General features: G+C 45.2%; 1 protein-coding gene across 1 annotated transcript; it reads right to left on the reverse strand.

The window, feature by feature from the left end:
- Positions 1 to 5,351: 5,351 nt before the first annotated feature.
- LOC133238885 (antigen-presenting glycoprotein CD1d-like) lies at positions 5,352 to 10,042 on the reverse strand. Its single transcript, XM_061402504.1, has 5 exons — positions 9,345 to 10,042; positions 8,796 to 9,074; positions 7,805 to 8,083; positions 6,948 to 7,047; positions 5,352 to 6,851 (listed from the first exon to the last, which is right to left on the reverse strand). The coding sequence occupies exons 1-5, from the start codon at positions 9,919 to 9,921 to the stop codon at positions 6,830 to 6,832; spliced, it is 1,257 nt and encodes a 418-aa protein (XP_061258488.1). The 5' UTR covers positions 9,922 to 10,042; the 3' UTR covers positions 5,352 to 6,829.
- Positions 10,043 to 13,214: the final 3,172 nt, after the last annotated feature.

Here is a 13,214-nt window from a genome sequence, read left to right on the forward strand (position 1 = left end):
TGTGTTTTGCTTTTTAATTCATTATGACAATTTCCGCTTGTTGACTAGAGTGTTTTGACCATTTAAAGGTCATGATTAAATTTTTGACATGAGTTACGTCTAGTTTCGTGCCATTTGTTTTCTATTTGTCCCATCTGTTGTTGTTATTCATTCACTAAGTCGTGTCCAACTCTTTGAGACCCCAGCATGCCAGACTTTCCTGGCACTTCCCTGTTCACTGTCTCCCAGAGGTTGCTCAAACTCATGTCCATGAAACCAGTTGATGCCATCCCACTGTCTCATCCTCTGTTGCCTCTTTCTCCTCCTGCCCTCAATCTTTCCCAGCATCAAGGTCTTCCCCAGTAAGTCAGCTGTTCACATCAGGTGGCCAGAGTATTGGGGCTTTAGTTTCAGCATCAGATCTTCCAATTCAGTTTAGTTCAGGATTAATTTCCTTCAGGATTGATTGGTTTGATCTCCTTGTGCTCCAAAGGACTCACAAGAGTCTTCTCCAGCACCACAATTCCAAAGCATCAATTCTTTGGCACTCAGCCTTCTTATGGGTCAACTCTCACATCCAACATGATTTCTGGAAAAAACACAGTTTGTACTATGCAGACCTTTGTTGGCAAAGTGATGTCTCTGCTTTTTAACATGCTGTTTAGGTTTGTCACAGCTTTTCTTCCAAGAAGCAAGTGTCTTCAAATTTTGTGGCTACAGTCACCCTCCACAGTGATTTTGGAGCCCTAGAAAATAAAATCTGCCACTGTTTTCACTTTTTTTCCCTTTCTATTTGCCATGAAGTGATGGGACCAGATGCCATGATCTTCGCTGTTTGCATCTTGAATTTTAAGCCAGCTTTTAAACTCTCCTCGTTCACTCTCATCAACAGGCATTTCAGTTTCTTTTTGTTTTCTGCCATTAGAGTGCTATCTTCTGCATGTGTGAGGTTGTTGATATTTTTCTCAGCAGTCTTGATTTCAGCTTGTGATTCATCCAGCTCAGCATTTCCCATGTGCTTTGATAAGTAGGGTGACAATGTACAGCCTTGATGTACTCCTTTCCCAATTTGGAACCAGTCCATTGCTTCATGTCCAGTTCTAACTATTGCTTCTTGAGCCTCATACATGTTTCTCAGGAGGCAGCTTAAGCAGTCTGGTATTACCATCTCTTTAAGAATTTTCCACAGTTTGTTGTGATCCACACAGTCAAAGGCTTTATCATAGTCAGTGAAGCAGAAGTAGATTTTTTTTTTTTTTTTTTGGAATTCCCTTGCTCTCTCTATGATTCAATGAATGTTGGCAATTTGATCTCTGGTTCCTCTGACTTTTCTAAATCCAGCTTGAACATCTGGAAGTTCTCAGTTTTTGTGCTGTTGAAACCTAGCTTGAAGGGTTTTGAGCATGACCTTACTAACACGTGAAATGAGAGCAGTTATTCAGTAGTTGGAACATTCTTTGCCATTGCCCTTCTTTGGGATTGGAATGAAAACTGACCTTTTCCAGTCCTGTAACTACTACTGAATTTTCCAAATTTGCTGACATATTGAGTGCAGCCCTTTAACAGCCTCATCTTTTAGGATTTGAAATAGCTCAGCTGGAATTCTATCACTTCCACTAGCTTTGTTCATAGTAATGGTTCCTAAAGCTCACTTGACTTCACCCTCTAGGATGTCTGACTCTAGGTGAGTGACCACACCATCATGGCTATCTGGGACATTAACAAACATTTTTGTGTAGTCTTCTGTGTGTTCTTGCCACCTCTTCTTACTCTCTTCTGCTTCTGTTAGGTCCTTACCATTTCTTTGCTTTATCATGCCCATCCTTGCATGAAATGTTCCTTTGATATCTCCAAGTTTCTTGAAGAAATTGTTAGTCTAACCCCTTCTATCATTCTCTATTTCTTTGCATTGTTCACTTAAGAAGACTTTCTTACCTCTCCCTGCTATCCTTGGAACTCTGCATTTAGTTGGGTATAACTTTCCCTTTCTCGTTTGCCTTTTACTTGTTGCATCTGTAGATTTTCCTTTTTAGGATTCTATTTTTTACCCACTACTGCCTTACAGGCATGCCTCTTTTTAAACGTTTTTACAGGCATTTCCCTAGGATTTACAATTGTTTTCAATGTATTGCTGGCTACCTTTAAATAATATTATATTACTTCTCATATGCAGTTCCCAGGTGGCTCAGTGGTAAAGAATCTGCTTGCTAATGCAGGAGATGAAGGAGATATGTGATTCCTGGGTTGAGAAGATGCCCGGGAGTAAGAAATGGCAACCCACTCTAGTATCTTGCCTAGGAAGTCCCATGAATAGAGGAGTCTGGTGTGCTATAATGCATAGGGTCACAGAGTTGGACACGACTGAGCTCACATGCGTGCCCTTCATATATATTGTAAGGACCATACACAAGATATTTTCATTTCTCCCTTCCTGTTCCTTGTTGTTGTAACCCTTAGTTGTTTGTTTTTCTTTCTTTTTTTTTTTTTTTTTTGGCCTCACCTGACCTGCCTGTTGAGAAATCTGTATGGAGGTCAGGAAGCAACAGTTAGAACTGGACATGGAACAACAGACTGGTTCCAAATAGGAAAAGGAGTACGTCAAGGCTGTATATGGTCACCCTGCTTATTTAACTTATATGCAGAGTACATCATGAGGAATGCTGGACTGGAAGAAACACAAGCTGGAATCAAGATCACCGGGAGAAATTTCAATAACCTCAGATATGCAGATGACACCGCCCTTATGGCAGAAAGTGAAGAGGAACTCAAAAGCCTCTTGATGAAAGTGAAAGTGGAGAGTGAAAAAGTTGGCTTAAAGCTCAACATTCAGAAAATGAAGATTATGGCATCCAGTCCCATCACTTGATGGGAAATAGATGGGGAAACAGTGGAAACAGTGTCAGACTTTATTTTTCTGGGCTCCAAAATCACTGCAGATGGTGACTGCAGCCATCAAATTAAAAGATGCTTACTCCTTGGAAGGAAAGTTATGACCAACCTAGATAGCATATTCAAAAGCAGAGACATTACTTTGCCAACAAAGGTCTGTCTAGTCAAGGCTATGGTTTTTCCTGTGGTCATGTATGGTGAGAGTTGGACTGTGAAGAAGGCTGAGTGCCGAAGAATTGATGCTTTTGAACTGTGGTGTTGGAGAAGGCTCTTGAGTATCCCTTGGACTGCACGGAGATCCAACCAGTCCATTCTGAAGGAGATCAGTCCTGGGATTTCTTTGGAAGGAATGATGCTAAAGCTGAAACTCCAGTATTTTGGCCACCTCATGTGAAGAGTTGACTCATTGGAAAAGACTCTGATGCTGGGAGGGATTGGGGGCAGGAGGAGAAGGGGACGACAGAGGATGAGATGGCTGGATGGCATCACCGACTCGATGGACGTGAGTCTGAGTGAACTCCGGGAGTAGGTGATGGACAGGGAGGCCTGGCTTGCTGTGATTCATGGGGTCACAAAGAGTCAGACACGACTGAGTGACTGAATTGAACTGAACTGATACATATTATTCTTTTTGAGATTTTTTCCCATATAGATTACAACAGTGTATTGTGTAGAGTTCCCTGTGCTATATATAGATAAGGACCCTTTTTATAAGGTCACTAATCCCATTCATGAGAGCTCAGACCTCATGGTCTAATCTCCTCCCAAAGAACTCACCATCTAAAACCATCACCTTGTGTATTCGGTTTTCAACAGAGGACACAGGACATAGACATTCAATCTGTAGCATGATCAAAACGGACATTAGTACCTCCTTTTGGCACAGGAATAAAGTGTGTGAATAAAGACCACATCCTTATCTCCTGATCCAGTGCATTTTTTGGTTCACCTCAGTGGATCTCTATTTCCTGTTTCAATTTCCCCTCCCTCTAGGAGGCTTTCTCTAACCTCAAGCCAGCATTTCACTTAGCATTCTGAGGAATCTGTTGCATAGCAATGGACAGTACTTACACACAGTGATTCTCTAACTTTAACTGAACATCAAAATTAACTCTGTGTGTGTGTTTGGGTGTGTGTGTGTGCTCGCCAGTCTTTCAGTCACATATGACTGTTTGTGACCTCATGGACTGTAACCCACCAGGAGCTTCTGTACAGTGAATTTTCTAGGCAAGCATACTGGAGCGGGTTGCCATTTCCTACTCCAGGGGATCTTCCCGACACAGGGATTGAACCCACGTCTACTGCACTGCCCGCATTAGCAGGCAGATTCTTTACCACTGACCACCTACGAAGCCCCCAGAATCACCTGAGGGCTTGATAAAACACAGATGACTGGGCCCCACTCATAAGATTTCTCATTTAGTAGGGCTCATTGGCAGGAGGTGGCTCAACATAATTTGCAACTTTCCAGGTGATGAGGCTATAGGTTAGGAAACCAGTTTAGAAACCATGGATTTAGAAACTAGCTGCATTTCCACACATATCCTGGGTTTTATCTGCAAATCCAACAAAGAAGATGCCAAATCTTAATTTTCTCAAGAAAAGACTTCAAAAGCTTAGTCATTTTTCTGGTTGTTCAAGGGCCTTGACTGCCAAGCGACTACTTCTCTGGTAGCTACAGATGATTTTATCTTGACCTTCAAATTTCTTTGCATCGGGGAGGGCTGCTGTTCCTCAACGTTTCCTGCTTCTTTTATCGAGGCTAAGGATAGAGCAGACAGCTGGGCCTCCACTAGCGCTCATGCCTGTCCAAATGGGTTCAGCCCAGCTCATGTATAGTCTCATTTAATAGCTATAAGTGGAGAATCTGTCTCCATCCACTCTGAAAAAACAACTGGCCATGTGAGAGAAATATCACTACCAAAAGTAGCTTTTTCTACATTATATACCCACACTATGATTTCTCCTCTTTTAATCAAGTTACATGAAGTAAAAACTTGAGACACCTCTGTTTCCTACAACCTAACTTTCTTTTAAAATGTCTCTCTTTGTAAATTCAGGTTCAAAATAGAAGCTAGGTTCTGAAAGTGAAAGCATTAGTCGCTCAATCATGACCAACTCTATGTGATTCCATGGATTGTCTGTCTGTCCATGGGATTCTCCAGGCAAGAACACTGGAGTGGGTTGCCATCCCTTTCTCCTGGGGATCTTCCTCACCCAGGGATCAAACCCAGGTCTCCTGCATTGTAGGAAGACTCCTTACCATCTGAACTACCAGAGAAGGTTCTGAAATTCTCAATGTATCATTCAGGACAAACTTTTTATACCACAGACACAAACTGGGAGGCCTAGGGTCATCCAGCAGAGGTGTATTTGGAGTATCCCACAACCCCAGAAAAGCTGATTTAAAACTCAGCATTCAAAAAACAAAGAGCATGGCATCCGGTCCCATTATTTCATGGCAAATAGATGAGGAAACAGTGGAAAAGGCAGCAGACTTTATTTTCTTGGGTTCCAAAATTGTGGTGGTTTCGCACTGAATAATACAAACACACAGTATTATGACAGACAGCACAGGGAGAGCGTTCAGAGAAGCAACTTCCCAAGAACCTACAGAGCACATATTTTATTGGTAACTTATCTTGTAATCTTTAACTAAGCACAGGAAAGCAAGACAGAGACTAGAATTCAGGGATCAAAGAGGCTTCCTCCTGGAGGTCTGGAGGTAATGATATAAGAGTCCTAAGGAAAGGTCTTTGAAGATTAGGGGGTTTGTTCTGTGTACAGAACAGCATCTAGCTGACACTGAGGTGTCAGTCAGAACGTCTAAATTAAGGGTGGCGGAGAGCAAGCAAGGAAGAGGGAATGAGTATTCAATTCCAGGAGACATTTCTGAGAAATCAGTAAAACATGGTTCCCACACAGAATCACTGCAGATGGTTACTGCAGCCATGAAATCAAAAGATGCTTGCTCTTTGGAAGAAATATCTGACAAACCTAGACAGCATATTAAAAAGTAAGCACGTTACTTCGCCAACAGAGGTCCATCTAGTCGAAGCTATGGTTTTTCCAGTAGTCATGTATGGATGTGAGAGTTGGACCATAAAGAAGGGTAAGTGCCGAAGAATTGATGTTTTGAACTGTGGTGTTGGGGGAGACCCTTGAGAGTCCCTTGAACTGCAAAGAGATCAAACCAGTCAATCCTAAAGGAAATCAACCAGAAATATTCATTGGAAGGACTGATGCCGAAGGTGCAGCTCCAATATTTTGGCTGACTCGTTAGAAAAAACCCTGATGCGAGGGAAGATTGAAGGCAGGAGGAGAAGGGGACGACAGAGGATGAGATGGCTGGATGGCTTCACTGACTCAATGGACATGAGTTTGAGTAAGCTCCAGAAGATGGCGAAGCACAGGGAAGCCTGGTATGCTGAGCAACTGAAGTGAACTGATAGGGTCGCAAAGAGTCAGACATGACTGAGCCACTGAACAACAACACCCCACATATTGTAAAGGTTTCTATCAACACATTAAAATAGGCTTGTTCACATATAATGCTAGACCTGTTTTTCTTGAAAAAAAGGTGGGTTACAGCCAAGCCAAAGTCTTACTTTATACTTCACAAGGAACAGTTGCACTTGCTTCCTTGGAACAGGAAAAGGATCTTCCAGTTGACTGCATATTCCATCATTCAAATAATGACCACACAGTTACATTGCAGCCTTTATCTGCTTGTCCCTGAGAGGTATCTGAGTTTGCACTTCTGTTTTTTACAGAACTATTTGGACATATACACTTGCAGTATACTAAAAGAAAAAAAAACATACTTAAAACTTCTTAGATAAAATGTTCAAAATGTGTGACAAGAGCTGCCTGTTCTCCGCTTCTTCAAGGTAACCCTCAAATTCTGAGGGCTAAACCCCTGAGATCCTGAAGTCCAGACAGATGGATGTGGTGAGAAGAGTCACGGGATATCTTGATAGCGGCTGTGAGAGAAAACAGAGACCATTAAGGAAAAGGGAAGAGGAGAAAACCTGGGCAGAGGGGTTGAGGTAGGGAGGAGATGGAAAGGAGAGACTTACCAGTGCTTCCTAAACCAGAAGACTAAGCCTCCAACAAACAGAAGGACGAACACCAGTAGTACCAGGGCAACAATCAAGCCCCTGGAGACACGGTTCCCATCTGTGTGGGGGACACAGGATGTGTCTCAGTCTGGGAATCTGCATATATCCCCTACTATAAGCACATGTGAGCATGCCAGATGCTTATTTCTTGTCCTGTTTAATGTGCCCACTTGTATTCCTCTGAAGTTTTTAGACGCCCCATCTTTTCTTGGGGTCTGGACATCTACAATTCGGTTCACTTCAGCATATGCTCATACTCATATGGAGCAAGGCACTAGTTTCACAGCTAGTCCAAACCTGAGTCTAAATCCAGCTCTTCCACTTTCTAATGATGAGACTCAGACAGGCTGACCTGGCTTCGCCTCAATTTCTCATCTGTAACATGAAAACAATAGTACCTGCTCAAAGGAGAGCTGGGATGATTGTTCATACATCCTCTGCTGTACGCAGAGTGTTCAGCTCACACCGAGAAAGCACTCAACAAACCTCAGCTATCTTTTTTACCCTGTCTTTCAAAGTCCCCAGTTGCCTCCTCTGGGGAACAAATCTTCCTAGCATTCTGCACTTGCCACCTATTTCTGGATCTGAGGGGATTTTAGTCTGTTCTTTCCTGAATAGGGAACACCTTGTCTCAATCCTTGTTGAGTTCAGATCTTTGTTACTCCCCTTTGAGAATCCCCTCCTTCTATCACTCCTGGCTGGGGCTTCATTTCCTCCATCCAAGGTGTGTCATTTCCCTCCCCTTCCCTAGGCCCTCCCTCTGTGCTTGAGGACCACCTCTTCCCATCCCCAGCTGAGCCCCAGTTCCTTCTCACCCCAGTACAGGATGATGTCCTGGTCTCCTAGACTGCTGTGCTTCACTCGGCAACTCAGGCCAGCTGCCTCCCCAGCCGCCACATCCAGGGTTACTCGCAGATACCAAGTCGAGTCGGCATTGGGCATGACGTCTCCTTGCCGAGTGCCAGGCTCCTCCTGCTCGCCCCTCATCCACATCACCCGCACAGGTTTTGGGTAGAATCCTGAGACGTGGCACACCAGCAGCAGATGGCCAGGCCCAGGACTGGGGCCACTGGACAGCCAAGCCTCCGGCTTCACTGTATTCGATAGCAGAATGAGACATCTTAGAGTGAAGACTCCACATCAGAGGCTCTGGACTTCACAGCAGGCTCATCAGTCCTATAATTCTACCTCTGGAGATGAACTCCCACCGTTTCAATCCATTTGAATTAGCTTCTCTGGGAAAGCCTTCCCCGATCCCCATTCCCTTCCCTGGTCCAGTCTCCGATAAATGCCCCTACTCTGTACTCCCAGAGCACCCTGTGTTCAGCTGTAACATACGTAGCAAGTTTCTAAGTGTTAGTCACCCAGTCATGCCTGACTCTTTGCAACCCTTGGACAGTAGCCCACCAGGCTCCTCTGTACACGGAATTTTTCAGGCAAGAGTACTAGAGGGGGTTGCCATTTCCTTCTCCAGGGCATCTTCACAACTCAGGGGTCAAACCCGGGTCTCCTGCATTGTGGGCAGACTCTTTACCATCTGAGCCACCAGGACACTGCTTTAACTGTTCATCTGCCTTCTCTCCCTCCTCAAGCACAGATCCTGACTGACCCCCAGGGTTTATTTAATTCAATTCATGGAACCCAAAAGGTACCTAGTTAATGTCTGTTGAGAGTTTAAATACCCTCACACCTTATCCATCCCCTCCTCTTCCCGTGATGTTTAAAAGGATGTGAACCCTGGAATGAAAACCCCAGATGGAGCCCCAGAGTGGAGTGGAGGGCAGGAGGTGACAAAGGCAGGCTGACCTTGCTTCTCCAGCTCGGACTTCCCGGTCTGCAAGAGGCCTCTGACCAACTCGGGGCAGATGTCATGGAGGAGCCAGTGCACTGTTTCCTTGGTCCCTTGGTCCAGATTGATCACCTTGCAGACCTCCTGGACCCAAGGCGGGGCATCTGGGGCTGACACCCAAGACATTCCTTGGAAACTCAGGACATCCCTTCCTTGAAATGCTGCACGTAAGAAGCTTTCTGAGGTGTTCCCCTGAAGCAACTCACATCCTGCAGATCCCTGGATCTCAAGAGGTACTGAGGAGAGGAATGGAAAGAAATCTATGAAGACTGAAAGGAGTTGAAGAAATTGGTGTGAGGGTTATACTAGGGACCCCAAAGTTCATGTAAATGAGAATGGATGACCTGCAGCGGGATGAACAAGGGGTATTTTGAGGACTCAAGCTGGGACCTCTCAGGCAGAAGTGGGACTCAAAAGGGAGAGAGGAGACAATCACGTGGGGCCAGAACCTCCCGGTTGGGCTTCAGAATCCACTGTCCCCTCTGCAATCCCATCCCTCAGCTCACATTCGGCGTGCAGCCTTTTGACGAATTCCCAGAGGACCTTTGTGAAGCTGCTGCGATAAACCTGAAACGTATGCTGCAGCTGCTCCCACTGCTGGTCGCTGAATGTGCCCCGAGACCAAGGCTTCAGGAAGCGGATGGTGTCCGACTCATTGCGCCAAGTATAGGGCTGCAGCTCCCCCAGCCACCCCAGGCAGTCCGTGCGTGTCCAGCTGCTGTTGGCCAAGGAGGAGATCTGGAGGCCGTGGAAGGAGAAAGGCGTTTGCGGGTCTGGAGAGAATACAGATCCGAGGAGCCGGGGAAACGGGAGGGAGAGCACAGAAGGGAAAAGGAAAAAAAAAAGAAAGAAAGAAACAGTTAGGTTTGGGAAGAAAGGGTGATGTCTGCTCGCTGTGAATCGAGCTCGGTCTCCAGGGGCCAAGCAGCTGGAGGCAGGGAGTAGCAGGTTCTCGAGCTGCTGGATCAAGCTCCCGGCTTTCCGAGGTGCATCAGTCTGCGCCCGCCCGCCGCTAGCGTCCTCCCCTTTCCCTGCTCGGCTCCCTCTCGCAGACCTCTTCCGGGAATCCCCGGTTCCACTCATCCCCCAAACTCCCCCAAATCTGGGGAAGCCCCCAGAAGAACAGAAACAGCCAGCACCCCCACTTCCTAGCTCTGCTCTCGGACCTCGAATCTCCGCCCCCCGCCCCTCGGTCCTTCCGCAACGCCCGCCCACACACCCCGGGTTTCCGGGACTGCCAAAAAGGTCCTGAATTTGACCCTGTGGCTGGCCAATTCTTAAGCCTGGAGACAGGAAGGACTCCCATTCTGACTCTCCTGGGACTTGCTTCTAACCCCCCTCCAGTCCAGGGATCCCTTTTTCATCTGCCAGATGGTCCCTCTCATTAGGTATCTGAGTTGCAAAGAGCCGTGGTCACAGCCACTCACTTAAGTATCATGTTTCTAACAACTGGCTTGTCTAAATCTCTTTTTCCAACGTAGAGTTACAGATAGTATGTGGAAAAAACTTTACAACTACTATTTAAGATTTAAAAACAGGACATAAAGTTGTATCTATGGTATAACGTCTACCATGTTTTTTAAAACAAAGTTTAGACTGGCCAAGAGGAGCTACCCCACGTCCGAGTTCGGGGGAGAGGGGAGGCGGCTGAGAGGAGATACCCCGCGTCCGAGGTCAGGGGCAGCGGCTGGGAGGAGCTACCCCACCCCCCTAAGCCCGAGGCCAGGGGCAGCGGCCAGGAGGAGCAACCCCATGCCGTGGCTGCACAGGCACAAGAGGGCCTAGAGGAGCTATCCCGCGTTGAAGGTCAGGAAGGACGGTGGTGAGGAGATACCCCTCGTCCAAGGTAAGGAGCATTGGCTGTGCTTTGCTGGACCAGCCTTGAAGAGACACCCCACACCCAAGGTAAGAGAAACCCAAGTAAGACAGTAGGTGTTGCAAGAGGGCATCAGAGGGCAGACACACTGAAACCATACTCACAGAAAACCAGTCAATCTAATCACACTAGGACCACAGCCTTGTCTAACTCAATGAAACTAAGCCATGCCCGTGGGGCAAACCAAGACGGGCGGGTCATGGTGGAGAGATCTGACAGAATGTGGTCCACTGGAGAAGGGAATGGCAAACCGCTTCAGTATTCTTGCCTTGAGAACCCCATGAACAGTATGAAAAGGCAAAATGATAGGATACTGAAAGAGAAACTCCCCAGGTCAGTAGGTGCCCAATATGCTACTGGAGATCAGTAGAGAAATAACTCCAGAAAGAATGAAGGGATGGAGCCAAAGCAAAAAGAATACCCAGCTGTGGATGTGACTGGTGATAGAAGCAAGGTCCGATGCTGTAAAGAGCAATATTGCATAGGAACCTGGAATGTCAGGTCCATGAATCAAGGCAAATTGCAAGTGGTCAAACAAGAGATGGCAAAAGTGAATGTCGACATTCTAGAAATCAGCAAACTGAAATGGACTAGAATGGGTGAATTTAACTCAGATGACCATTATATCTACTATTGCGGGCAGGAATCCCTCAGAAGAAATGGAGTGGCCATCATGGTCAACAAAAGACTCCAAAAGGCAGTACTTGGATGCAATCTCAAAAACGACAGAATGATCTCTGTTCATTTCCAAGGCAAACCATTCAATATCACAGTAATCCAAATCTATGCCCTAACCAGTAACCCTTAAGAAGCTGAAGTTGAACTGTTCTATGAAGACCTACAAAACCTTTTAGAACTAACACACATAAAAGATGTCCTTTTCATTATAGGGGAATGGAATGCAAAAGTAGGAAGTCAAGAAACACCTGGAGTAACAGGCAAATTTGGCCTTGGAATACAGAATGAAGCAGGGCAAAGACTAATAGAGTTTTGCCAAGAAAATGCACTGGTCATAACAAACACCCTCTTCCAACAACACAAGAGAAGACTCTATACATGGACATCACCAGATGGTCAACACCGAAAACAGATTGATTATATTCTTTGCAGCCAAAGATGGAGACGGTCTATACAGTCAGCAAAAACAAGACCAGGAGCTAACTGTGGCTCAGACCATGAACTCCTTATTGCCAAATTCAGACTTAAATTGAAGAAATTATGGAAAACCACTAGACCATTCAGGTATGACCTAAATCAAATCCCTTACAATTATACAGTGGAAGTTAGAAATAGATTTAAGGGCCTAGATCTGATAGATAGAGTGCCTGATGAGCTATGGAATGAGGTTCATTACATTGTACAGGAGACAGGGATCAAGACCATCCCCATGGAAAAGAAATGCAAAAAAGCAAATGGCTGACTGGGGAGGCCTTACAAATAGCTGTGAAAAGAAGAGAAGCGAAAAGCAAAGGAGAAAAGGAAAGACATAAACATCTGAATGCAAAGTTCCAAAGAATATCCAGAAGAGATAAGAAAGCCTTCTTCAGCGATCAATGCAAAGAAATAGAGGAAAACAACAGAATGGGAAAGACTAGAGATCTCTGTCTTCAAGAAAATCAGAGATACCAAAGGAACATTTCATGCAAAGATGGGCACGATAAAGGACAGAAATTGTATGGACCTAACAGAAGCAGAAGATATTAAGAAGATGGCAATAATACACAGAACTGTACAAAAAAGATCTTCATGACCCAAATAATCACAATGGTGTGATCACTGACCTAGAGCCAGACATCCTGGAATGTGAAGTCAAGTGGGCCTTAGAAAGCATCACTAGGAACAAAGCTAGTGGAGGCGATGGAATTCCAGTTGAGCTATTCCAAATCCTGAAAGATGCTTCTGTGAAAGTGCTGCACTCAATATGCCAGCAAATTTGGAAACCTCAGCAGTGGCCATAGGCCTGGAAAAGGTCAGTTTTCATTGCAATCCCAAAGAAAGGCAATGCCAAAGAATGCTCAAACTACCGCGCAGTTGCACTCATCTCACACGCTAGTAAAGTAATGCTCAAAATTCTCCAAGCCAGGCTTCACCAATATGTGAATCATGAACTTCCTGATGTTCAAGCTGGTTTGAGAAAAGGCAGAGGAACCAGAGATCAAACTGCCAACATCCACTGGATCATGGAAAAAGCAAGAGAGTTCCAGAAAAACATGTATTTCTGCTTTATTGACTATGTCAAAGCCTTTGACTGCGTGGATCACAAGAAACTGTGGAAAATTCTGAAAGACATGGGAATACCAGACCACCTGATCTGCCTCTTGAGAAATTTGTATGCAGGTGAGGAAGCAACAGTTAGAACTGGACATGGAACAACAGACTGGTTCCAAATAGGAAAAGGAGTTCGTCAAGGCTGTATATTGTCACCCTGTTTATTTAACTTATATGCAGAGTACATCATGAGAAACGCTGGACTGGAAGAAACACAAGCTGTAATCAAGAT

This window comes from Bos javanicus, chromosome 3 (assembly GCF_032452875.1).
Source record: "Bos javanicus breed banteng chromosome 3, ARS-OSU_banteng_1.0, whole genome shotgun sequence".
NCBI lineage: Eukaryota > Metazoa > Chordata > Mammalia > Artiodactyla > Bovidae > Bos > Bos javanicus.